This window comes from Monodelphis domestica, chromosome 6, assembly GCF_027887165.1.
Source record: "Monodelphis domestica isolate mMonDom1 chromosome 6, mMonDom1.pri, whole genome shotgun sequence".
Classification (NCBI taxonomy): domain Eukaryota; kingdom Metazoa; phylum Chordata; class Mammalia; order Didelphimorphia; family Didelphidae; genus Monodelphis; species Monodelphis domestica.
Genome location: NC_077232.1, coordinates 7,829,460 through 7,851,896, shown reverse-complemented (window position 1 = coordinate 7,851,896; position 22,437 = coordinate 7,829,460). Strand labels below are relative to the sequence as shown.

The following is a 22,437-nucleotide window of genomic DNA, read 5'->3' as shown; positions in this document are numbered from 1 at the left end:
ATCCCACCTGCCTGGCCGTGTTAGCCCTCTACGGTCTCGGCAGCATTAGACTACTCGGGCCCTGGTGGACCCGCCTTAGGAAGCGAGCCCTTCCCGGCCAGATCGTCCAAGTGCGAGGACGGCTGAGCCCCAGGCTGGCCCCCGGAGGCGCTTGAGAAAGGGGAGGGCAGGCCCGATCCCGGCTCCCCCGGGGGACGGACGGCCTGCCACATTGACCTAGCTGGGCCGGGTCCCCCCGGCTTTTCCCTCCTCCTTCCCACCCCACCCAGCTGCGGGCGGGCCGGCCGAGATCGGCGCTGGGGCAGCAGCTGGAGGGGCGGGGCGGGCCCGGCCGGGCCGGGCCGGAGCCAGAGCGGACATTGGCCCATCGGGGCCCTTGGGCGGGGCCCGCGGAGGCGGAGCTGCTGGCCCGGGGCCTGGGAACAGTTCGCTCGCAGCTGCTGAGAGTCCCTGTCCTGCGCCCGGCCAGATTACTCCTCGGACCCGGACTTCCTCGTAAGCTCCGAGCTCTCTACGGTAAGTCCCCGGGGTCTGAGCCGACCCCGAGAGGTCCCCACGCCCGGCACGCCCGACTCCGGAACCTCCCCGGCTGGAGAGGGACCTGGCCCGACCCAGGGGCACCCCCGATCCTCCCTCCAGTTTTTTCTGTCCCCCTTCCTGCACTCTAGCCCTCCCCCGTCCCCTCCCCCTGACCCTCCCGGGCCGAAGCACCCCTTCTCCCAGCCCCGGGTCAGCCCTGCAGCGAAGCTCACCCTCCCTGCTCTCCGGGCGCCCCTGATCCGGCGCGGGGTGCGACGAATGAGCCACCTAAATGCTGCTGCCTCAGGAGGGAGCCTCAATCTGGGGCTCCGGGCTGGCCCCCGAGGCAAGGCTGCTGAGGGGCTAGGAGCCGGGCCCCGCCCCCCGCGAACGGCCTGCAGGCTCGCCCCCGCGGCCCCATCCCCGCCCCCGCCCACGACTGGAACCCCGCGTGGACCGGCCGGAACTCCAGGTTTCGGTCCCCGAGTCCGGAGCTGTCCGAGCCGGGGCGCAGGACGCCATCTAGTGGCCCCTGGAGGTAGCGCCTCAGCTGAGGCGCTACCTTGGGGGAGGTGGGGGCCATGTCCGTGGTCCTGGGACCACTCGGGAAAGTGAAAGGTTAAGACTGTGTGCGAGAGGGGGGAGGGGGCGGGGAGTGCAGAAGCTCGATGAAGGAGCTCTGGCTGAGAGGTCAGAGGATTGGGGTCGCTGAGCCTCAGTTTCCTCCTCTGTAAAAAGAGGACGTGGGCCTCTGAGGTGCCTTCCGGATCATTGTGAAAGTCCTGGGGCAGAGCTAGAAGGGGCCTTGGAGGCAGGAAGCTGACCTTGTGCCCCGGGGCTGCCGTGTTCTTTCAGAAAGCCTTGGGGGGGCAGCAGCCCGGGATGGAGGGGGAACCGCCCCAGGGAGGCCCCCCAGGAGAGGATCCTGGGGGGGGGGGGCGGGCCTGCTGTCCTGGCTTCCTGGAGCTTGCCCCCACAGGACAGGACAGCTGGGAGGGGCTTCCTGTCTCCCATCCCGCCCCACATCTGGAAATGGGTGGGCACCTCTGGCCCGGACCCAGGCAGCTGTCTGGCAAGGGACGCTGCCCACCCATGGACACAGGCTGCTGTGGAAACAAGCTCTCTCTGGAAGGTCTGGCCTCTTCCTGGGGGACACCGGGATTGGCACCTAAGAGTGAAGCCCCTCCCGGCTATGTCCACTTTGGGCCCCCTGCTGGTGCCTTATCATGGGCTGATCTAATCTTGTCCCAGGATCAGACTGACTGCAGCGCTTTGGGGGAGGGTTCCTAGATGGCCGCACTAGGGGAGCCCTCGGGGAGCTCCTCCTGTACAGCCAGGAGGACGGGCTTGCATTAGGACCCGGGTTCCCGTCCAGCTCTGCCACAGACGTGCCGCGCCTCTCCTGGAGCCTCAGTTTCCTCCTCTGAAAAGCGAGGGGGGCCCTGAACCCCCACGGTCTCCCTCGTGTTCAGAAAAACCTGGAGGGACTTGCAGGAAGCGGAGGCAGGTGAAGTGGGCAGAGCAGGAGCCAGTGAGGGGGCTGTCCAGGCTTCGGCCTCTCCTCGTCCCGGGGACGCCTGCGGCGCCCCCTGCCTGCCGGGGCTGCCCGGAGGGTGGCTCCGCCAGGGAACGGGGAGCCAGCACTGACCCGGCCCTCGATCTTGTGATTTCAGAGCGGCAGAGACGCCAGCGCCCAGCCCGACGGGCACCCTCTGCCAGCCTCGCCCTCGGGCGATGGTGCCATGTCCGCCAAGGTGCCCATCTACCTGAAGCGGGGCAGCCGCAAGGGGAAGAAGGAGAAGCTGCGGGACCTGCTGTCGTCGGACATGATCAGCCCGCCGCTGGGCGACTTCCGCCACACCATCCACATCGGCAGCGGCGGCGAGGGGGACATGTTCGGCGACATCTCCTTCCTCCAGGGCAAGTTCCACCTGCTCCCGGGCACGGGGGGCGAGGGGCCCGACGACGACGACGACGGCGCCTTCAACCTCCCCTTCCAGTTCGCCCGCACCGCCACGGTGTACGGGCGCGAGCCGCTGGGCTTCTCCGACGGGCACTCCCCCCTGCTCAAGAATGCCATCTCCCTCCCGGTCATCGGCGGCCCCCAGGCCCTCACCCTGCCCTCCGCGCAGGCCCCCCCCAAGCCCCCCCGCCTGCACCTGGAGCCCCCGGCCCCAGCCGCTGGGGAGAGCGAGGACTCGGCAGCCTGGAGGACTCGGGAGCCGGACTCTCCCCGGAACGGCTTCGTGCCTGAGCGGGACGGCGAGGAGCCCTTCCTGTCCCAAGCCAGCTCCCTCCTTTCCCTGCACGTGGACCTGGGACCCTCCATCCTGGACGACGTGCTGCAGATCATGGACCAGCACCAAGACCCAGACAGAGTCGAGACCCCCACATAAACCCTGGGAGCGGGGCAGGGCGGGGAGGGGGCGCCGCCTTCACTCCGACGATCGCGGGGCAGATCGCTTCTCACTCGTGCCTCAGTTTCCCCCGCTTCGTCCCACGGACAGGACGAGGTTTTGAGCCTCGGAAGAAAAGCACTTTGCGCTCCTCGGGACAAGTAGGGGCCCCTCCGGGCCGAGGCGGGCTCAGCGCCCTTCTCGCGGCCCAGCTGGCGGGAGCCAGTTCTCTCTTCCCTCGGCTAGGATGTGGGTGACGGTGCCGACGGTTCAAGAACGGACCGCAGGGATCCCCCAGCCCCGGCCGGCGGGCAGCTGTCTTCTAGACTCCGCTTGGCCTCTGGGCTCTGTGTCAGCCCGTCCCCTCCCCCCTTACAGTGAGCTGTGATTGCAATAAACCGTGCTGGACCGGCCGCCGCCTCTCCCGCCCTCCCCTCCTCCCTGGTTTGCTTTGGGGCCGACCCCTTGGATTCCATCACGGGCGGGGCTGCCTTCTACAGGTGGGGAAACCGAGGCCCAGGTCTCCGTGGCTGCGGGTGGCAGGGTGGGGGGAGGGGGTTGGGCCGCTGGCTTCTTCGGTGACACGCCGAGGCCCCCGGCTGCTGTGAGGGCGAGCCTCTGCCCTACCCTGCACCCCCTAACATGCACGGGCCCTGAATGAATGAAACGGGGCCGGGGCAGACTGTGGGAGCCCAGCTGGCGGGGGAGATGCGGGGGAAGGACCCCACGCTGGACATCAGAAGGCCTGGATGACTCTTGGGGACCTTGGGCGAGCCAGGAGCCCCCTCGGCTCCTCAGGCTCAAAGCCTGTCCCAGGGGCGCTAGACAGCTCCGTGGATGGAGAGCTGGGTGGCCCCCACGGCCCAGCCCTGAGCACCCTTCTGCCTCGGAGCCAGGACCCAGGCTTGAGTCTGCGTTGGCAGCAGCAGAGGCGAGAGGAGAGACACGGGCTGGCCTGACCTTCCAGCGCAGGCTCCACCGTGGATGGGCTCCAAGGCAGAACGAAGGGACCTGCCCAGGGTCACCCAGCGAGGAAGGGTCTGAGGCCAGATTGGAACCCGGGACCTCCCGTCTCTAGGCCCGGCTCCATCCACTGAGCCACCCAGCGGCCCCCACTTTCCCCATGTTTTTAACAGCCCCACCCAAGGCCTAAACGCAAGCCAGCCTGATTTGCCCTGTTCTTCCAGGCCCCCATCCTGGCCTCGGCTCGGGGTTCAAGCACAATGGGTCCGTCTGTCTGTCCATGGTTCTGGGGGCTTGTGATGCCCCCGAGCGCTCGCCTGTCAGAAACGAGGGTCCTTCTTAGCAGTGATCCTCTGGCGGGGTTTAGGGGAAATAGAGACATGGGCAGCAGCCAGAGCTTCCTGTGGAGCCTGGAGGAGGAGAAGAATGCCTCCGGACCGTGATGGGCGGCTCGAGTTCAAACCCAGCCTCAGACACCAGCAGTGGGCCTGGGCCCATCACCGAACAGCCCTTTGTGAAACCCTTAGGGGAGAGCCAGCGTGCAAACATGTACAGACAAGCTCTTCTACATGATAAATGGAGGATAGTCACCTTCAGAGGGATGGAGGGGAGCCCTGCAGGCCTGCGGTGAGGAGGACCCGGGTTCAAATCCAGCCTCATACACTTTCTAGCTGGATGGCCCTGGGTGAGTCCCTTGCCCTGCTATCTAGTTGTGACTAGGACAAAATGAGGAGAGTTTTTCAAGGGGGAGGCGGGGAGAGAGATTGGTCTGGAGAAGAGCGGAAGGGCCTGCTTCTCCTTCTGGAGAGGCCCCAATGAGAGCCGCGGGGCTGAGCTCGCAGGAGATACAACATGGGTCTCCTGGAGCCGCCTCCTAAAGGCCTGGGAGTCAGAAGCCCCGCTGGGGCCCCGGAATAGGAGCCGCCACTCTGGGCCCATTTCCACTCTAAAGATCAGCTGGTTGGGCCAGAGAAAGACCTGGAAGATTCCTTTGCTTCCGGCAGAGCCCATAGCACCAAGCAGGGGCTCCTGGTGCCCTCTGGTGCCCTCTAGTGCCCGGCGATCGGAGCGTTCCAGCTCACTGTCACGATGGGGATGCCGAGGACGTGGCCCTGCCTGCTCTGCCTGGGCCTCCCTCCCGGGCCTCAGCAAGCCCACCTCACCCTGCCTGATCTGCCTGGGCCTCCCTCCCGGGCCTCAGCGAGTCTGCCTCACCCTGCCTGCTCTGCCTGGGCCTCCCTCCCGGGCCTCAGCGAGTCTGCCTCACCCTGCCTGCTCTGCCTGGGCCTCCCTCCCGGGCCTCAGCGAGCCTGCCTCCCTGGATATTCACGTACCTCCCTGCCCGGCGAATGATCCGAATGACAGCCGCGCACAGACGCCTGGCTCCCTGGGGACCGAGTCCCACTGCTCCGTCCTGGGCCTCTGAAGCTCACGCTGCACCCAGCCAGAAGTCTTGGGTGTTCTCCTTCCCAGCTTCCTTGATGCTGCTTCCTGTGTTCCCTCTGTTGGTTCCTTTTTTTAAGCCCTCTCCTTCCCTCAGAATCAGTCCTGTGGATGGGTCCCAGGCAGAGGAGCAGTACCGTGGGGGGCCATCCAGGGTCACCCAGCTGGGAAGCGTCTGAGGCCACATTTGAACCCAGGACCTCCCGTCTCCGGGCCCAGCTCTCAGTCCACTGAGCCACCCAGGTGCTCCCTCTGTATTGGTTCTCTTTACAAGCTTTACAAGTTCCTCTCCATGTGTCTCGCTCTGCAGTGTGGTCAGCTTGCGGGCACCCATCCTGGGGCCGTTTCTTGGCTGCTCTGACCATTTCCCTGCACGGGCGTCTTTACTCTTTCTCTGACTAGTTTCTGTTCAATTTTGGCTTTTCTTCCTCTTTTTTTATTTATTACACGAGATGGTTCTCAGGGCAGCTCAGTGGCCTGGAGTCCAGGAAAACTTGAATTCAAACCTCAGACACTTCCTCTGTGACCCTGGGCAAGTCACTGAACCCCAACTGCCAGCCTTGCCACTCTTCTGACTTAGAATTGATGGCGAAACCTAAGGGAAGGATTTGGGGTCATTTTTAGAGACGGTTCTCCGGGAGGCGAGTGAGAATTCAGGCGATGTGGAAAGAGCAGAGAGCAGCAACAAGGCATTCCAAGCGTCAAAAGGACGTGCTGCTGGCCCGATCCTAGCTGAGAGATGTGTTCGGCTCTGAGGCCAGAGTTTCAGACGGGAAGGTGACCAACGTGGTAAAGGGCCCCAGGAAGAAGCCAGGGAAACTGATCCTGCCGAAGGAAACATTTGAATCTCTGAATCCTTAAATTGGATGGGACCAGGGGGCAGCTGGGTAGCTCAGTGGATGGAGAGCCAGGCCTAGAGACAGGTCCTAGGTTCAAATCTGGCCTCAGACACTTCCCAGCTGTGTGACCCTGGGCAAGTCACTTGACCCCCATTGCCTCGCCCTTACCACTCTTCTGCCTTGGAGCCAATACACAGTATTGACTCCAAGACGGAAGGTGAGGGTTTAAAAAAAAAATTGGATGGGACTTAAATCTTGTGGCACATAAAAATCAAGCCTCTACTGTGATCTGCAGGCTGAAAGCTAGGTTTGACTAAGGGCAGGAAGGACTTTCAAATGAGCTTCTTTCCTGGGCGCCCGGCTATGCAATTATGTTGCTACTCCTTCCTTTATCTTGTCATTGGACTTGATATTATGTTAATACTTTTACTGGTTCCCTTGTTTGATTGACATCCCCCAAGCCCCCAATGCTGAAAAACCCTATAATAAACAATGCAGTGGGTCAGACCCTCTCTGTGCGCTGACCTGCGGACACAGTGCTGAAGTTCTTTCTCTGTATTCCTTGTCTGTTTGTTCAACCCATGTCTCTCCCTCTCTAGTCCTCAGCCTTTACCCATTGCTTTCCCAGTCTTTAGCCTCCCTCCACAGGTGATTAAAACCCACACAAGAACTTTTTGTAGTGGCTGGCCACTATGGTATGACTTTTAATTATCTGGATTTGGTCCCTTCTCATTTTCAGAGGAGTTTATTGCCTGGGCAGGTTTCATGCCTCTTCTGCCAAGCTGTTCATTCCATTTTCAATTCTTTCTTCCATGGCTCTCATTTCTTTTCCAGCTTTTTCTTCTAGCACTCTCATTCCATTTATAAAAATACTTTTAACTTTTTAAAAAGACAAACAAAAACCTCTTGCTCCACTTTTCCAGGAATTCTAGTGGAATTTGTGTCCAGGCTGTGATTTTCTTTGAGGCTTTGCTTGAAGATGTTTGGGGGTAATTTTTTTTTCTGCCTTTGTGACAGTATCCCTGTCACTAGAATAGTTTTTTATAGTGGGATTCTTTTGTTTTGTTTTGTTTTGTTAATTCACTCATTTTTCCAGGCTATTTCCTGACTTTAGGCTTGTGTTGGGCCAGGTTCTATTTGCTTCTGAAGAGCCTTCCCTTCCTAATAGAGAGGTCTGTTCTGGTCCTGTGGCTGCTTTCTTAGAGCACTAGATATTGTGTTATTCGAGGATCTCAAGGACAATTCAAGTTGGAGAACTGAAAGCTTTCAGCACTCCAAAGCAAAATCTAATTGCTGCACTCCATCCCCACCCCACATCTGATTTCTGCAAGTTCTTGACCAAGGTCTGAGTCTGGGATTCCTGCCCTGGTTCTTCTTTTGCAGGCTGAGCTAGAAGCTGGAACTGAGACCCTGATCAGCTCCTGGGATCCGAACCACACCACTGCTGTTGGCATCTGAACTTGCTTCTCTTCTAAGTACACTGACTCAGCCCCCAACTGCCCCTTACCCCAGAATGCTCTCCCTAGATGCAGGTCCCCTCCTCCATCTGCCTTGGAGCTATAATTTGGGTCACAGGTGACTGAGCTGCTAGTTGGCCCCTGTTCCTTTCCTGGGGCCAGGGATGGGTCTAGGATCTCCTTTTCTCTTGGTACACAACACTGGCTCCACCCTTTCTCCAGTGTCCACACATCTGTCTGTCTTTCTAGGCCAAACTGAGCTGACAAAAAAACTGTAACTTTTTTTTTTATTTCTCCATCAGGATTTAGATCAGTCATGCTTTCTAGATCTCCTTGGAGGATGGGGATGGCATGCTGCAATCCTGGCAAACTCATACTTTAATTAGTGTTTCTAGAGCAGTCAATCAATAAACATCTTAAAGCACATTCTGTGCTATGTGCCAGGCACTACGCTAAGTGCTAGGGATGCCCATGAAGGCAAAAGGCAGTCCTTGCTCTCCAGGGATTTGCTATCTAATGGGAGAAACCACATGCAAACAACTATGAATGAACAAATTATATACAGGGGAAACTGGAGAAAATTAATAGAAATGAGGCACTGGCATGAAAGGGAATCCAGAAAGGCTTCACGTAAAAGGTGGGATTTTAGTGCAGCAAGAGGCAAGTCGGCTTGGGGGATCCCTGAGTAAATCCTGATGGGGCTGAGGCTGCCTCCCTGTGTGATCTACCTAGCCAGAGCCCAAGGTCAGAAGCAGAGGCTAGGAGGCAGAAGGTAGCCCCCGGTAGCATGGCAGAAAGATGTCCAGAGGACACTAAATCAAATCAGCCTGAGCTCCAAAGAGTCAGATTTAGCAAGAGTTCAGAAGATTCTCATCTAGACCTGAAAGGCGTTTAGAGATCATCTTTCCCCAGATCCTCATTTTACCCCCTAAGGAAACAGAGGCTCAGAGAAGTCATCATTAAGTGATTTGCCTAAGTTTATCAGATGGTAAATGATTTCTAGGATTTCAGCTCGTCTTCTGACTTCAAGTTCAGATTGTTCTTTTCACTGAAAAGCAATAAAACTTTTTTTAGGTTTTTTTTCCTCCTAAATTGAAAGTTATAAAACAGAGGGCTTGAATTGGGTAAGGAGTAACGGTTGAGAGAAAAGATAGCTTTGGAGGCAGGAAGGTGACTCAGTGGGATTGAGAGCCAGGCCCAAAGGTCCTGCCTGGGTTCAAATGTGTGACCCTGGGCAAGTCACTTCACCCCCACTGCCTAGTCCTTCCGCCTGTTCTGCCTTGGAACCAATACACAGTATTGATTCTAAGACAAAGGGTATGGACTTTTAAGAAGAAAAGACAAAAAAATAGTCTTGAAAAGAGAACAAAGAATTCAAGAGATATATGAGAAGTCATTGGTTAATGGATATGGCATTAAGCAGAAGCAGGAAAAAAGCATACACACTACAATGTATTCAGAAAGAACTACAAAAGAAACTCTCAGGACCAGCTGAGAAGAGCCCAGAAAAAGCCCTTCCCTCCCTTCTTGGGGGGGGGGGCAGACTAGGGGTGTGGAGTGTTGCAGATCTTGTCAGACACAGCTGATGCCTGCTTGGTTTTGCTGAATAACTTTTTCTTCATTTTTTCTCTTTCCTTTTAATTCTTTATTGACAAGAGATGGCTGGCTGCGCAGGGAGGGAGAGGGATGCAGTGTGAGTGTACTCGTGCCTCAGAAATCACAAATTTCTGCAAATTTGGGTGCGATTTATTGCTTTCGCTTAACTGCCTTGATTTTAAAAGAGTAAATAATGAATGTCTTTGGTGTTTGTGCATATCCCGTCCTCCCACCCCCACCCCCAGATCGGTTGTTAAATCTTAGGAAATGAAAATGATGTAAAACCAGAGGACAAACACGCTTGGACCCAAATACACACAGGTAGATTCAGAGCAACTGGGCTGGAGACCCTAGATATAACTTTTTAAGGGCCGCATCCCAACTACGAGGGTGTGGTCCCAGCAAATCCCCGGGAGGGGGAGGAACCAGGGCCTGGTAAACAGCAGACGACTAATAGATGCAGACTACTTCAGGCCCCTGCCCCCATCCACGGCTGAAGGAAAAATTAAGACTGTTCTGGTTTTTATTGTTTTCCCCATTTAGGTCATCTCTTCCACAAGCCCCCGGGGGGCGAGGGAGGTGTCAGGGAAACGCCCCTGGACTCCACGCCTACCCCAAAGGAGGAAGACCCCAGCAGAAGAAAGGGTCCCGAGGCCAGGGTCTCTTTCAGTGCGCCTGCGTCAAAATACTTTCGCGGGCGCGGCCGTTCAGCTCTATAACCTCTTATTACGGTATACGGACTTGACCCTTGCTAATAGGAGTGGGTTCCTTGCCTACCTTGCTGCGTTTGCGTGCTTGGTCTGGGGCTGGGGGTGACGGGGAGTTGGAGGGAAACGGAGAAGATGGTCTATCTCTGGCGCCTGCGCATTGAGGCAGGGAATGGCGAAAGGGCTTTGATGTAAAGGAAGTGAAGACGGAGAAAGCTTCTGTTCGGGTCTTGGGAGAGGGTGCGGGTGAGGACTTCGAGCTCAGCGCCTGCGCACTACGGCTGCGGAGCGGGCGTTGGAGTGGGCGCCCTCTCCGAGAGTGGCGCTTGCGTGTTGGCGCTGGTGCCGACTCGCGCACCGGATAGTGCGCCTGCGCACTAGGACCGCAGCGGGGGCGAGGGGGCACGGGCGCGCGCTCCAGACTGAGCGCCTGCGCACTGAGGCCCCGGGGGCTCCCGGGCTGAGGGAGAGGAGGAGGGAAGATGGCGGCCGTGGTGGAGAATGTAGTGAAGCTGTGAGTGGCGACCGCCGTCTCTCTTCCGAGCCGGGGCGGGGGTGGGGCGGGCCCGGGGCCGCGGAGGGAGGCGTGGTGGCGGCCTGCACGGGGGCGCCGCTGGGGCGGGCGCGGGATGGCCCGGGCCAGGCCGAGGCCACAGAGGCCGTTGAGCGCCCGGAGCGGGGCGCGTGGCCGCCGCAGGCGCGAGGACTTCCGCCGGGGACGCGCCCCGGTCAGGCGCGCCCCTGAAGGGAAACTGAGGCCCAAGCCCCGACAGCGGGAAAGAGGCCTAAAGCGGGGGCCATCCGGCCCAGGCGCCCCCCCCACTTTCATTGCGGGGGTAAACTGCGGCACCTGGGGGGGGAACCCTGGCCAACGTCGCAGCGGGGAGTCGGGTTCTTCAGGCTGTAGACCCCACACCTGGGAGAGGCCTTAGGAATCTTCTGATCTAACCCCTTCGTTAGACAGGTGGGGAAACTGAGGCACGGGGCACTACTGGGACTTAGCCCAAGGCCCCCAGCCAGGCAGAAGCTGAGTCAGAATTCGAACTCGGGTCCTGGACTCCAGGGGTAGGGGCATCCTTAGGATGTTTGTGTTGCTCAGTTTTTTTGGGGTGGTAGTAGGGAGCTTCCTTTAGCCAGAGTTGGGGAAGAAGGATCCAAATATTGCCGGGATCCCAGGGTCATTTCACCACGCATTGATGCTATTAAAATCCCATGCTGTGCCCTCGGGGAGCTTCCCTTCCACCATATCCCAGGGGGCTCAGCCTTGGTCCAGATTAGCCTCCTAGATGGCACTTTGGAGAGGGCCTCTCTGGTTGTAAGTGGCAGCGCCCTGCTGTTCTACAAAGATTCCTAGGAGATGAGAGATCCCTGATGGGGAACAGGACTTCCTGTAGATATGATGTCCAGAGGGGCTTGTGCAGGGGCTCTGCCTGGCACTTGGAACCCATTGCTGCCATCCCCATCACTGTCTGTTAGTTCCATTGCCCACCCTTCGGATAAGGAAAGTGTCGCCTGGCCCAGATGGAGGCTGTTCACCCAAGGAAGGGAGTTTTGAATATGACTCCTCCCCTCTAATTGGGTGTCTGGAATGAATTTCCTCAGGAAACCAGGTAGCAAAAGTGGGAAGGGGCCCAGAGTTAGTGGAAACTCTTGGGGCCAGCCCATCATGACCTGGAGAAGAAAGGAACCAGGGCTGGACTGTAAGGCCTGCGGCCGTCTGTTGTCAGGGGCCAGTTGATGTTGGAGGCTTGGAATCAGAAAGAACTGGCTCTGTGCCCTTGACCCTGGGTAGTGCCATCTCTGAAGGGCCCCCTGATGCTTGTCCCTGGCCTCTTATCTGTGAGCTTAGCACCAGGTGGGACTCGGAATACATTTCAGCTCACTCAAGAGAGGGTCCTCATAACTTTTTTCCTCTAGAGGCTAGGTGATTTCCAACCATTCTTTTATTTTATTTAAACCCTTACCTTCAGTCTTGGAACCAATACAGGCAGAAGAGTGGTGAGGACTAGGCAATGGGGGTTAAGTGACTTGCCCAGGGTCACACAGCTGGGAAGTGTCTGAATTCAGATTTGAACCCAGGACCCTGGGCCTGACTCACTCCACTGAGCCACCTTACTGCCTCCTCCAACCATTCTTTTTGAGTGGGTGCGGTGGGTCAGAAGATGGGGTTTTTCGATAAAAAAGATAAAGAGGAAGAAGTGTGTCCTCTGGCTGCCCTTCCTCTGTAGTGGACAGAGGCCTTCTCAACTCAACTCCACTGTCATTTTACCAAGTGCCTCCCCCTCATGGGTTGGTTGGGGTTGGTGATGGACTCTTCCTTTCTGCTCTTTCCCTGATATTTCTCTCAGCCACCTACCCATCCTTCTACATCATTATCTTTCTCTCTGATCTACCCACTCCTTTCCCCCACTCTTCAGGCTGACATTTCTCCCAGTTTAGAGGTGATCATGCTAGTTCTTCCTGACACTTGAGGCTCCCCTCACAAGTGTCTTCCTTGTGTTTGTGCCCCATCACCCCACTGGTGTCAGAGGTTTCACAGATTTCAGACTGACTTGTAGGAAAGTCCTGCTGTTTTAAGAAAAGCTGCCTTTTCTAGATTCTAGGGGGACATGGAAAGAAGTTAGAAAGGGAATAAAAGCTAGAAAAAGAAAGCTTCTTGGGTGAAACCAGCCTTCCCTCATTGGGGTATGAACAAGCCCCTTCAAGTGGTGTGAGAGGGCTGGTGAAGTCCCTCCTGCCCAGTTTGTCATCTTTCTGAGACACAGCTTGCTTCCTCCATCTCCCCTGTAGGGCTCAGTGGGTTCTGAGTTTCTCTTGGGGAGTGGGGAACCAGCCACTTCCTTCTCAAGGCCATCTATTGAGGGCTACTGATGACATTAGGCAGGCTTTTCTTCCAAGGAAGGGAACTTCACCACCTTTTTTCCTATTCTTTATCCCCACCCAGAGAAGCAGCTGCTGTCTTTATTTCTTCCAGTGCCATCACCAGGCTGTTTATGTTGGAGGGAGGGGGAGCAGGCCAGGAGGCAGGGGATGGAGTTTAGTTATCTGACAGTTTAGTCTTAGATTGAGGAACAGGACACTTCTGAAGAGCTTCATGAGCTTTCCCTCCCCAACATAACATGTGAAAAGGGAATCTCCTTTCCAGGGCTTTTGTGAGGGAGCTGCCCAAGAGCATCCAACACCTCAGAACCCCCATTGATCTGTTGTTTAGTTAACAAGCCCTGGGCGTCCATTGTTTACACAAGCTTTCTCTGTCCAGGTACCAGGAACTCTTTAAGAGTTCTCTCCATTCCCACTGCCCACCCCTCCTCAACCTCTACCCATTAGGAGCCACATTCTCTGCCATTTCCCAGATACATATTGTTCTTTTGAAAAGCTGTGGGAGCCATCTCCTAGTCTGTGTGTGCTGCCTCTCACTTGGCAGCCCAGGATCTCCCTGCACTCCTTCCATTTCTCTTCAGAATGTCACTATCGATTCCCATCAGTGGAAACAAAAGCGTTACGCTACTCAGCCTTGTTTATCCAATTTTCTTCTCTGATGGTGAGGACAGGGAGGCCGATTTCTGAAAGCAAATTAATGTGGCCCTGTTCCCTCCTCCTCCCCAGAAGATGCCTACCTCAAATTACAGTAATTACAGCTCATTGAATTAAGCCAGGCTGGATTTTCTGCTCTTGCCTTTTTGTTTGGTTGGTTTGGGGGGGGCTGGGGATTTTTTTCAGTTGCTCCAAGCACCACTATGTTGTCTGCGCCTCCTTGCTAAGAGAACTGTTTAGGGTTTAACGCAATTCACATTCTGGGCCTTCACCACTCAGGCACTAAAGGAGCAGGTTTGGGTAGCCTAGATTTCTCCCTGTGACATTGGAATCCAATCCCTTGGTGTGTCCTCTAAGGTAGAACAGAAAGAAGGCAGACAAGTCCAAAGGACGAGACCCAAGCTCAGGAGCCTTCCCTTGAAAAGACAGGGAACAAGGGAAAGCCCTGCAGCGGGCAGCTTGTCACCCATGTTTCCCAACACAGCCTAGGGGAGCAGTACTACAGGGACGCCATGGAGCAGTGCCACAATTACAATGCTCGCCTGTGCGCTGAACGAAGTGTGCGCCTGCCCTTCCTGGACTCCCAGACTGGAGTGGCCCAGAGCAACTGTTACATCTGGATGGAAAAGCGGCACCGGGGGCCAGGTGAAGGCTGGTGCCTATGAAACCCACAGCCTCTAGCTAGGGACTGCCATTTGGGGCGATGGGCACTTTGGGGGGGTGTCCATGGGGCAGAAACATTTAGTCTGGCTTCCTTCGTGCCCTGATTCCACTTCACTTTCTTCTCCCTCCTCCCCTGTTCATCCTTCTTTCCCCACCCAATTCCTGGTGATCCTACCTTTTGTCTGGAATCTTCCCTTCCCCCAATTCCATTTGCCCCTGCCTCAGAGTGAGCAAGGAGTCCACTGGTCCAGAAGGCATCCTCACGTTACTGACCCGCATCATCTCCCACAGGGTTGGCCTCAGGGCAGTTGTACTCCTATCCTGCCCGGCGTTGGCGGAAAAAACGCCGAGCCCACCCTCCTGAAGATCCCCGCCTGACCTTCCCATCCATCAAGCCAGGTAGGGGCAGTATTCCTCTGTGGGCCAGGAGGACAGTACCATGGTCAGTGTCTGCTGGCTGAGAGAGGCTGAATGAAAAGAATAAATAGGAAACCTGGAGACTCTTGGTTCTTGGAAGTTGGAGGGCAGAAGTGAATGATGGCCCTTTACTTCCAAGGTAGCATAATTTCAGGATTGTCTGCCCCGGACCCCCTCATATCTCATTGTCCCCTATTCTCCTTTCAGACACAGATCAGACCCTGAAGAAGGAAGGACTGATCTCTCAGGATGGAAGCAGCTTGGAGGCCCTACTGCGCACTGACCCCCTTGAGAAGCGAGGGGCCCCCAATCCCCAAGCAGATGATGAGAGCTTGGGAGAATTCCCTGTTACCAACAGCCGAGCAAGGAAGGTACCAGCTTCTCTCCCTAATTGGAGGGACCTCACAGAAGACCAGTGTCCCATAACAGGAAGGAAACTGGCTTAAACCAGCCAGATAGACTTCCAGAGGAGAAGGGAGGCAGGCCAATGTGATTCTTTGCCACTTCCGTTCCCTGAATAGTCTCTGGAAACATGGAAGCTCTCACTTCCTGCGTGTTCCTTCTTGCTTCCAGCTCTCCTTAACTCAGTAGGAACCTCTGGCTTTGTGAGGATAGACTCCGAAAAGGAGCTCGAAACTCCTGGGTTATGCTTTGTCTCCCATTGGCAGGGGATTAGCTGAGAGAGGGTAGGTGGGCAAATGCCATCCCCAGCACCCTTGCTCCTCTCCCCACCTACCCTAACCTTCCCCTCTCTCAGCGGATCCTGGAGCCAGAAGACTTCCTGGATGACCTAGATGATGAGGACTATGAGGAAGATACCCCCAAGCGCCGGGGCAAAGGCAAAGCCAAGGTGAGCTGGGAGAAGGGCTGCCCTGGCCACTGCCACCTGCCTCTTCCCCCAACACAGAGAAAAATGAGAGGGAGGAGGTAGACAGGGCGGACGGGCACACGCATTCCCCACATACTCATTGGCCTGGGAGAATGGAGACCAGCGGCATGTGGAGAGATTCTCGGGGCCCCCTGGGAAGTTCAGCTGACCTGGACTTGAGGTCCTGGGTAAAGTGTCTTCCTTGTTCCCATTGGCAGGGCAAAGGGGTGAGCAGCGCCCGGAAGAAGCTGGACGCTTCTATCCTGGAGGACCGAGACAAACCCTATGCGTGTGACAGTGAGTGTCTCTGGGGCTTGGGCATGGGGAGGATAGGCAGCCCCTGTCCAGGGCCCAGCTCCCCTCTGTTGGGATGGGGGAGGGAAGAAGGCATCACTGTCCACCCTTGATCAGCTCCCTGGCCGCCTCCCACATATCCAGTGGGCAGGCAGGGCACTGCGGAGCCCCAAAAGGAGCTTTATTAATGCACTTTTCTCTCTTTCTCTCCCTCTCTCTCTTCCTCTCTCTTTCTTTCTCTTGCCCTTCCCCACCCACTTTCTGTCCCTCCGAGCACCCCCACCCTTGGAGGCTTCTCTCCTTGTTGGGCTCTTGTGCTACTATGTGCGTGTGCATGTGTCAATGTGTGTGTGCTCATGTGTGCTCAAGCGTGTGCGTGTGTGTGTGCCTTCCTCACGACTTTTCTTTCTGTCTTTCAGATAGTTTCAAACAAAAGCATACCTCGAAAGCGCCCCAGAGAGGTAGCCGCCCTCTCTTGGCTCTGTGCCTTTGTGCCCCTTTCCCTTGCCTCCTTCCTCCGACGCTCCTCCTGCCTCTGTCTTCTCCCACAGCGATAGAATGGCAGGGCTGGGGCACAGGGAGGGAGTCTGCTCTGCCCCACTCCCTCGGACCCTGACACCTGCCTCTGTCCCCACTTGCCATGCACAGACTCATTCCCCTGGCACTCGGGCCCTGGCATTGGCTGGCTTCTGATGAGAGTGAAGGGAACCAGTTAGATTGGGGGCTACCGTGGGTGGAAGGAGGCCTCCTGGACCCTCGTGTCTGTCTCCCTTCTCACCTTTCCATTGCCCCATCTTAACCTGTTTCCCATTCCTCCCACCACCTTAAGAGTGCTGCTCACAAGAAGGAAGGCAAGCTTTGTGGGCCGGGGGCTGAGGGCCTGGGGCGGGCATGGGAGAAGGCAGAGTAGTTCCTGATCTGCCCCCAACATAGTATGCCTCTTGTTTAGGCAACCCCAGGAGGCCCTTAGCTGGGTCAGACTTTCCCAGGCCCCCACTTGGATCCCACCACCTGTGAGCTACCCTTGCTGGCCTTCCTCCCACTGACCCTCCTCCTCCCCATGATTCAGTTTCCCGCAACTTCTCCTAGTTGTGTCGCTTCAAATGGACCGTGTGGGTCCATTCACATTAGGTGGGGAGTTTGGCAGCTTCGTGACCGTTCAGTGAACTCTGGGTTCGGGGGTACGCCTGGGAAGCCAGCTCTTCCCTCCCTCCCCTCCGCTCAGCCTGTCCAGAGGGCTTCCCCCGCTGCCTGGCCTAGCCCACCTCGGGCTGTGTGAGGATAAAGCAAGAGGCCCAGGTTTCAGAGCAGCCAGTTGGGCATAAGTGGGAACCACTAGTGAGAGTGGGATTAGGAAGAAGAAGGGAGCAGGCGGGCCTGGCCCAGCCTCTTCGTCCTCAGTCACGAGCTGATGTTGGGGTTGGGGAGGGGAGAGGGTGCTTGGGTCCTCACACCTTTCTCTGCCATCTTCTCCCTAGTCTGTGGGAAGCGTTACAAGAACCGACCAGGCCTCAGTTACCACTACGCTCACTCTCACCTGGCTGAGGAGGAGGGTGAAGACAAGGAGGACTCTCAGCCTCCCACCCCCGTGTCCCAGAGGTCTGAGGAGCAGAAATGTAAGGAGATCTGCAGGGTGGAGAAATGGGCCTCTCCTGCGCTAGCCACCCTCTGTGATCGCTTCACTCTTCCTTCTCTACCCTTTGTTCAGTAGGGGCCGTCCTGAGCCCGTTTCCCTCCTTCTGTAAAGTGGGGGTTGGGGGCGGGGAACTGACCCCACAGCTTTCTCGTTCCCATAGCCAAGAAAGGACCGGACGGACTGGCCCTGCCCAACAACTACTGTGACTTCTGCTTGGGAGACTCCAAGATCAACAAGAAGACGGGGCAGCCTGAGGAGCTGGTATCCTGCTCAGACTGTGGCCGCTCAGGTACTGCCTCGGGGCCTCCATTGCAATCCTTCCACCCTCCTGCCCTGGATTTTCAGAGTCTTCCCATAGCACGTGTGCTCTGGCCGCTGACATCTGGAAGGTGGGGGGAGGGCAGGCATGGCTTCCCTCTTCTTCCTCAACTCAGACCCTTCTATCTGTGCCTCCCCCAGGGCACCCATCCTGCCTCCAGTTCACCCCTGTCATGATGGCTGCTGTGAAGACCTACCGCTGGCAGTGTATCGAGTGTAAATGCTGTAACATCTGTGGCACCTCAGAGAACGACGTGAGTGACTCCTGGGTTCTTCCTCCCTGTCCGCAGGATGGCCCGAGGTCCCCTCTTGCCCACCGGGCCTCACTGCTCCTGGCACAGGCTTGCCTGACCCTGATCCCACTGATGCCTTCCCCCGTGGCCTGAGCAGGCACGTGAATCGGCCCCAATTCCCCTGCCCCATTCTCCTCCTCCCTCTGACTAGGACCAGCTGCTCTTCTGTGATGATTGTGACCGTGGCTATCATATGTACTGCCTCACCCCCTCGATGTCGGAGCCACCCGAAGGTGAGTGTCCCGGGGGGGTCTGAGCCCTTCTGGACTAGGGCCCATTGATGCACGTACACAAGCAGGAATGGACCCTGCCTGTGAGGACCTTGGAGTCTGGGACTGGGCAGCACACCCGTCAAAACAGACACAGTCAGGAGGAGATAATTTGGGGGAAGGAGGCCCCACTAGCTGGGGGATGTGGGCAGGAAAGGCTTCCTGGCTTCTCCAGGAATTAAAAGGAGTGCTTGTGAGAAGTGGAGGTGGATAGGGAGGGCATTCCCGATAGGAGGGCACGGGCTGCATGAAGGGAAGAGATGGGGGCTGGACTACACTGTGCCTGAAGTGGGGAGGGGCAGACAATATGCCTGGCCATTTGGGAAGGTTAGAAAGGACTTCGTGAGCAGTGATATGGTCAGACAGAGTGCTCTAAGGACATCCCTTGGGCAGCTTTGTGGCGGCTGGGCAGGGCAGTTATGTGGGCCCAGACCCACAGCTCTGTGATGAGGCAGAAGGGCAAAGGCAAATGTTAGGGAGACTAGGAGAGCCCAGGGAGCCCAACTGAGCCTCCAGTGAGGCCTGTGGGTTAAATTGGGAGACCCTGAAGCTACCCCCGGGACAAGGAGGATGCAGCCTCCAACAGAAGAGCCTTGGGTGGGGGTTTGGGGTTTGAGAGGCCCCTGGCCCACCTGGGGAAGAAGAGACCAGCTTCCCAAATGCATTTTGAGATCCAGACACCAAGCATCAGTTAAGCATTAGGCAGACCAGCCAGCAAAGGCAGGGAGAGACACCACGTCTGAAAGGAAGGAACAGACTAGAGGAACCAGGGAGGGCAGGGGGACTGGCTAGGCATCTACGCCGGAAGAAGAGGAACCATCTCGCATCTCGAGCAGAGAGAATGCTCGGTCTGCAGGCTGGAGACTTGGGTTTGAGTCTTGGCCCGGCCATTTAGCTTGGGATATCCCTCATCTGTAAAAGCAGGGCCCATCCCTTCCAGCTTTACATGAGCACCAGGGAGTGGTAAGGCTTGCCTGAGGAAACGGGCAGCAGCCACAGGAAAGAGAACGTCCTTCCACTTGATGTCGTGTTCAATAAACCTAATGATCTAAGCTTTTGGGGAAAGAACTTGCTATTTGACAAACGTTGCTAGGAAAACTGGGAAACGGCATGGCCGAACCTGGGCAAAGACTAACATCTCACACCGTACACCAGAATAAAGTCAAAGTGGATGCTCGAAGGGTGACGCCTTCAACAAACGAATGGGGAAAAGTTTACTGGTCAGGCATAATTTGTGACCAAACAAGACATAATGGGTCCTTCCATCGAGGTCAAGTTCTTGGCACTGTTCTCAGCAGATTCAGGGTTAGGAAGTGCTCAGCTCCTGGCACTTAGCTGTGTATGGCCTTAAGAAGTCATTCATGGCAGACAGGTAGGTGGCTCTGAATTCAGAGCCAGGCTTGGAGGGAAGTCCTGGGTTCCAATCTGGCTTCAGATGCTTTGTAGCTATGACTCTGGGCAAGTCACTTAATCCCCAGGGCCTAGCCCTGACCACTCTTCTGCCTCAGAACAGACTAAGAAGGTAAATTGTTATTCCACCCTAGAAGATTAGGACCCTTATTCCACCATATCACAATGACATAGGATTGTCTTTCAGGACCAGCAGCCTGGGCTCTGGGAATGGTTTTTAATGTTTTCCTAACAATTGTAATTTAATTGCTTCCCTTTGTCATCTGCCATCAAAAACCCGATTCTGAGAGGAGGTCCGTGACAGGTGGAGATCCGCTGGGCTTCCATGTAGGGGTCTCGGACTGAGAGACTCTGGGAGCAAATGCTGGTGCTGCCACCCGGAAACCTCTGGGGCCTTCTTTTCCTCCTCTGCGTACAGAAAGGGCAAGCTAGGTGGTGCTCCAGTGCAGAGTGCCAGGCCTGGAGTCAGACCCGAGTTCAGATCTGCTCTTAGACACAACTCTATGACCCTGGAGAAGTCACTTCATCCTGTTTGCTTCCATTCCCTCATCTATAAAATGAACTAGAGCAGGAAATGGCAAACCATTCCAGTACTTGTCAAGAAAACCTCAAACTGGGGTCAGGAAGAGTGAGATCTGACTGAAAAACAAGGGGTGGAACCCCAGTCTCGTAGCCTTTAGCAGAGGCCTAGCCTCCTACACCCAGCCCTGCCCCAGCTGCTTGTGAATAATAAGCCTGTTGCCCTTCCCTGCAGGGAGCTGGAGTTGCCATTTGTGTCTGGACCTGCTGAAGGAGAAGGCTTCCATCTACCAGAACCAGCACTCTTCTTGATGAGGCCAGGAGCCCAGGCACCCTCGGGCCCCTCCCATGTATGGGGCTTTGTCTTTCGAACCTCTCTTGTTTTCCGGTTTCTCCTCTCCCGTCCTCCCCTTTGGCAGGCCCAGGGAGGGCAACAGCTTGGACACTATCCCTCTGTCCAGCCCCAGCCCCTCCTAAAGTTAGGGGAGACAGGCTGCCCCTAGGAAGACACGGGCCCTGGCTGCTCCTTGCTCCTTTGCTCTCCATAAAGTGCATTCACTCTGCCTGCCTTGGGCCCAGGCCCTGGTTCTCACAGGGTTCAGCTGTGCCCTCCACGCTGAAACAGGAGGGCAGCTCACTTCTTTCCTGGCTCTGCCCACTCTGCCTCTAGAGTTTGCCCTCCTTCAAGGGGCCAAGTGAGCTGGGCAAGCCTGGAGCTCTGGCTCCTCCCACCTTCCTCCCCTCCTGCCCTGCGGGGAGGGCTCCCACAGCACTCTGCCCACTGCAGAAGGGCACCTGGAGCATGGCATGCCGCTTGGTCACCCTGGCCCCTTGGTACTGCCTGCCTCCTCCCTCCTGGCCCATCTTCCATAGCCCTTGCTAGTGGCAAAAGTGATTCTCGGTCTTGTGCATCCACTCTTTCCTCAGTTCCCCTTCTCCTTGTCCTTCTTTTGTTTTGTGGGGAGAAGGGAAGCATCAGGGGGCCATCCATCGAGCGGTGTGGGGGCCAGAGGGAGATGTTGGATAATGTGCCTGTTTTTTTAACTCGACTTCAAGCCTACCTCCAAAATCCCCTTTCTGTTCTTCCTCCTCCCTACCTGGGCCTTCAGCCTTCTGCCCTCATTTGAGTTGGGAGCCTCTCAGCCCCAGCTCATGCACCCAAGCTCCTAGGTCACAGGAGAGCCCCTCGGACATCCCCTCCTCTCCTCGCATGTTTGCTAGCAGCTGGTAAGGCCTTGATGCCCCTGGCTCCTCAGGCTTCTGCCAGGCGAGGCTGATAGTGGTGTGAGAGAGGCACAGGCCATGGCAGTGCCCCCTGCTTGGCCTTAAGGCTGGGCCCCTCTCACTGTCACTTGGGAGTTGAGGTGTCATTTTTTAGTTACTGTATTCCAGACATTAGTACAATAAACATTTTTACACGGAGCCTCTGCTGCTTTGTTGACTTGATGAAGGGTGGGCTGCACCCAGAGGCTGCTGGGAATCTGAATCTTCCAGCCCAAGTGATGAATGATTGGCTGTGAGGGCCAGGTGTCGGGGCCAACCCACCATTACAGCTGTGGTGAGAGAATCAGCTTATGAGGAGGCCAGCTCCGAGTTAGAGTGAGAGAAAGAGAAAAGAAAAGCAGGAGCTGTGACTGAAAATGAGGATCCAAGCGAGAAACGCAGCACTATAATTGAGAGCTATGGCCTCTGTTTATTCAGTGTAGTCTTACATTTTATAGTTTACTCAAGCAACAGAGGAAGAGGGACAGTTGGTCTAATTTTGTAACTGGGGGTTTACTGGAAACGGAAAGTCTAGGTCATTTGGTCATGACATTACAAAGGCTTTTTTGGTCTTCAAAATATGGAACAGCTCAAGGTTTTATGACCATCTGGGGAGGAAGGCTTCTTATCTGAGTTTCAGCCAAACAACACTTTGCAGCTACAAGATTTGGCCTTGCCATTAAATCCCAGCCAAACGTATCAGCATGTTTTTATGGCTGCATTCCTCAGTGGGTCTAAATTGTCCTAGGTTCCTCCATATTGAGCTGATGCCTTGGTTGTCTCTTCTCAGGACCGACCATCCCTTTCATAACCTGTGCATTGTGGATAGAGGTGGGGGAGCTGCTCACAGTATTGCTTATCCCATCCAGCCTCTCGATTTTGTCTGACGGTTTTATTCCTTACAAGGGAGAGTCCAGTGGAAGGAAGTATATCCAGAGATGGCTACAATGTTTTGCATTTTGTTGGGAGCAGCAATTTTAAAATGCTGGCAAAGCATACACCGTCTAAAGCTTTTGCGCCCTCTTGATTCCAC

General features: G+C 56.2%; 2 protein-coding genes and 1 long non-coding RNA gene across 6 annotated transcripts; 2 read left to right on the top strand and 1 right to left on the bottom strand.

Moving 5' to 3' along the window:
• Positions 1–369: 369 nt before the first annotated feature.
• On the top strand, positions 370–6,708 carry LOC130454937 (cdc42 effector protein 2-like). Of its 2 annotated transcripts, none has more exons than XM_056801357.1 (2): positions 370–516; positions 2,193–6,708. In XM_056801357.1, the coding sequence occupies exon 2, from the start codon at positions 2,262–2,264 to the stop codon at positions 2,913–2,915; it is 654 nt and encodes a 217-aa protein (XP_056657335.1). In that variant the 5' UTR covers positions 370–516; positions 2,193–2,261; the 3' UTR covers positions 2,916–6,708. The 2 variants fall into 2 exon arrangements, with proteins under 2 accessions (XP_056657335.1, XP_056657336.1); XM_056801358.1 differs by lacking the exon at positions 370–516 and adding an exon at positions 1,488–2,026.
• A 1,868-nt stretch (positions 6,709–8,576) lies between these two features.
• Positions 8,577–10,249, bottom strand: LOC107650025 (uncharacterized). The gene is made up of 2 exons (XR_001624629.2): positions 9,991–10,249; positions 8,577–8,665 (listed from the first exon to the last, which is right to left on the bottom strand). It is a non-coding gene; the product is annotated as an uncharacterized LOC107650025 (long non-coding RNA).
• A 49-nt stretch (positions 10,250–10,298) lies between these two features.
• DPF2 (double PHD fingers 2) lies at positions 10,299–21,563 on the top strand. Of its 3 annotated transcripts, none has more exons than XM_007502694.2 (12): positions 10,299–10,434; positions 13,939–14,099; positions 14,409–14,516; positions 14,742–14,905; positions 15,292–15,384; positions 15,621–15,699; positions 16,116–16,157; positions 17,175–17,312; positions 17,493–17,621; positions 17,792–17,904; positions 18,095–18,176; positions 20,377–21,563. In XM_007502694.2, exons 1-12 carry the CDS (start codon positions 10,403–10,405, stop codon positions 20,451–20,453), a joined length of 1,218 nt encoding a protein of 405 aa, XP_007502756.2. In that variant the 5' UTR covers positions 10,299–10,402; the 3' UTR covers positions 20,454–21,563. The 3 variants fall into 3 exon arrangements, with proteins under 3 accessions (XP_007502756.2, XP_007502757.2, XP_056657331.1); XM_056801353.1 differs by lacking the exon at positions 10,299–10,434 and adding an exon at positions 10,667–10,884; XM_007502695.3 differs by lacking the exon at positions 16,116–16,157 and having other exon boundaries at positions 10,300–10,434.
• The last annotated feature ends 874 nt before the right edge of the window (positions 21,564–22,437 follow it).

Coding starts and splice junctions, on each gene's coding strand:
- LOC130454937 (XM_056801357.1), top strand. CDS start 2,262: ATGTCCGCCAAGGTGCCCATCTACCTGAAGCGGGGCAGCCGCAAGGGG.
- DPF2 (XM_007502694.2), top strand. CDS start 10,403: ATGGCGGCCGTGGTGGAGAATGTAGTGAAGCT. Junction 14,906..15,291: donor CCAACAGCCGAGCAAGGAAG/GTACCAGCTTCT, acceptor CCCCTCTCTCAG/CGGATCCTGGAGCCAGAAGA. Junction 17,622..17,791: donor CTCAGACTGTGGCCGCTCAG/GTACTGCCTCGG, acceptor TGCCTCCCCCAG/GGCACCCATCCTGCCTCCAG.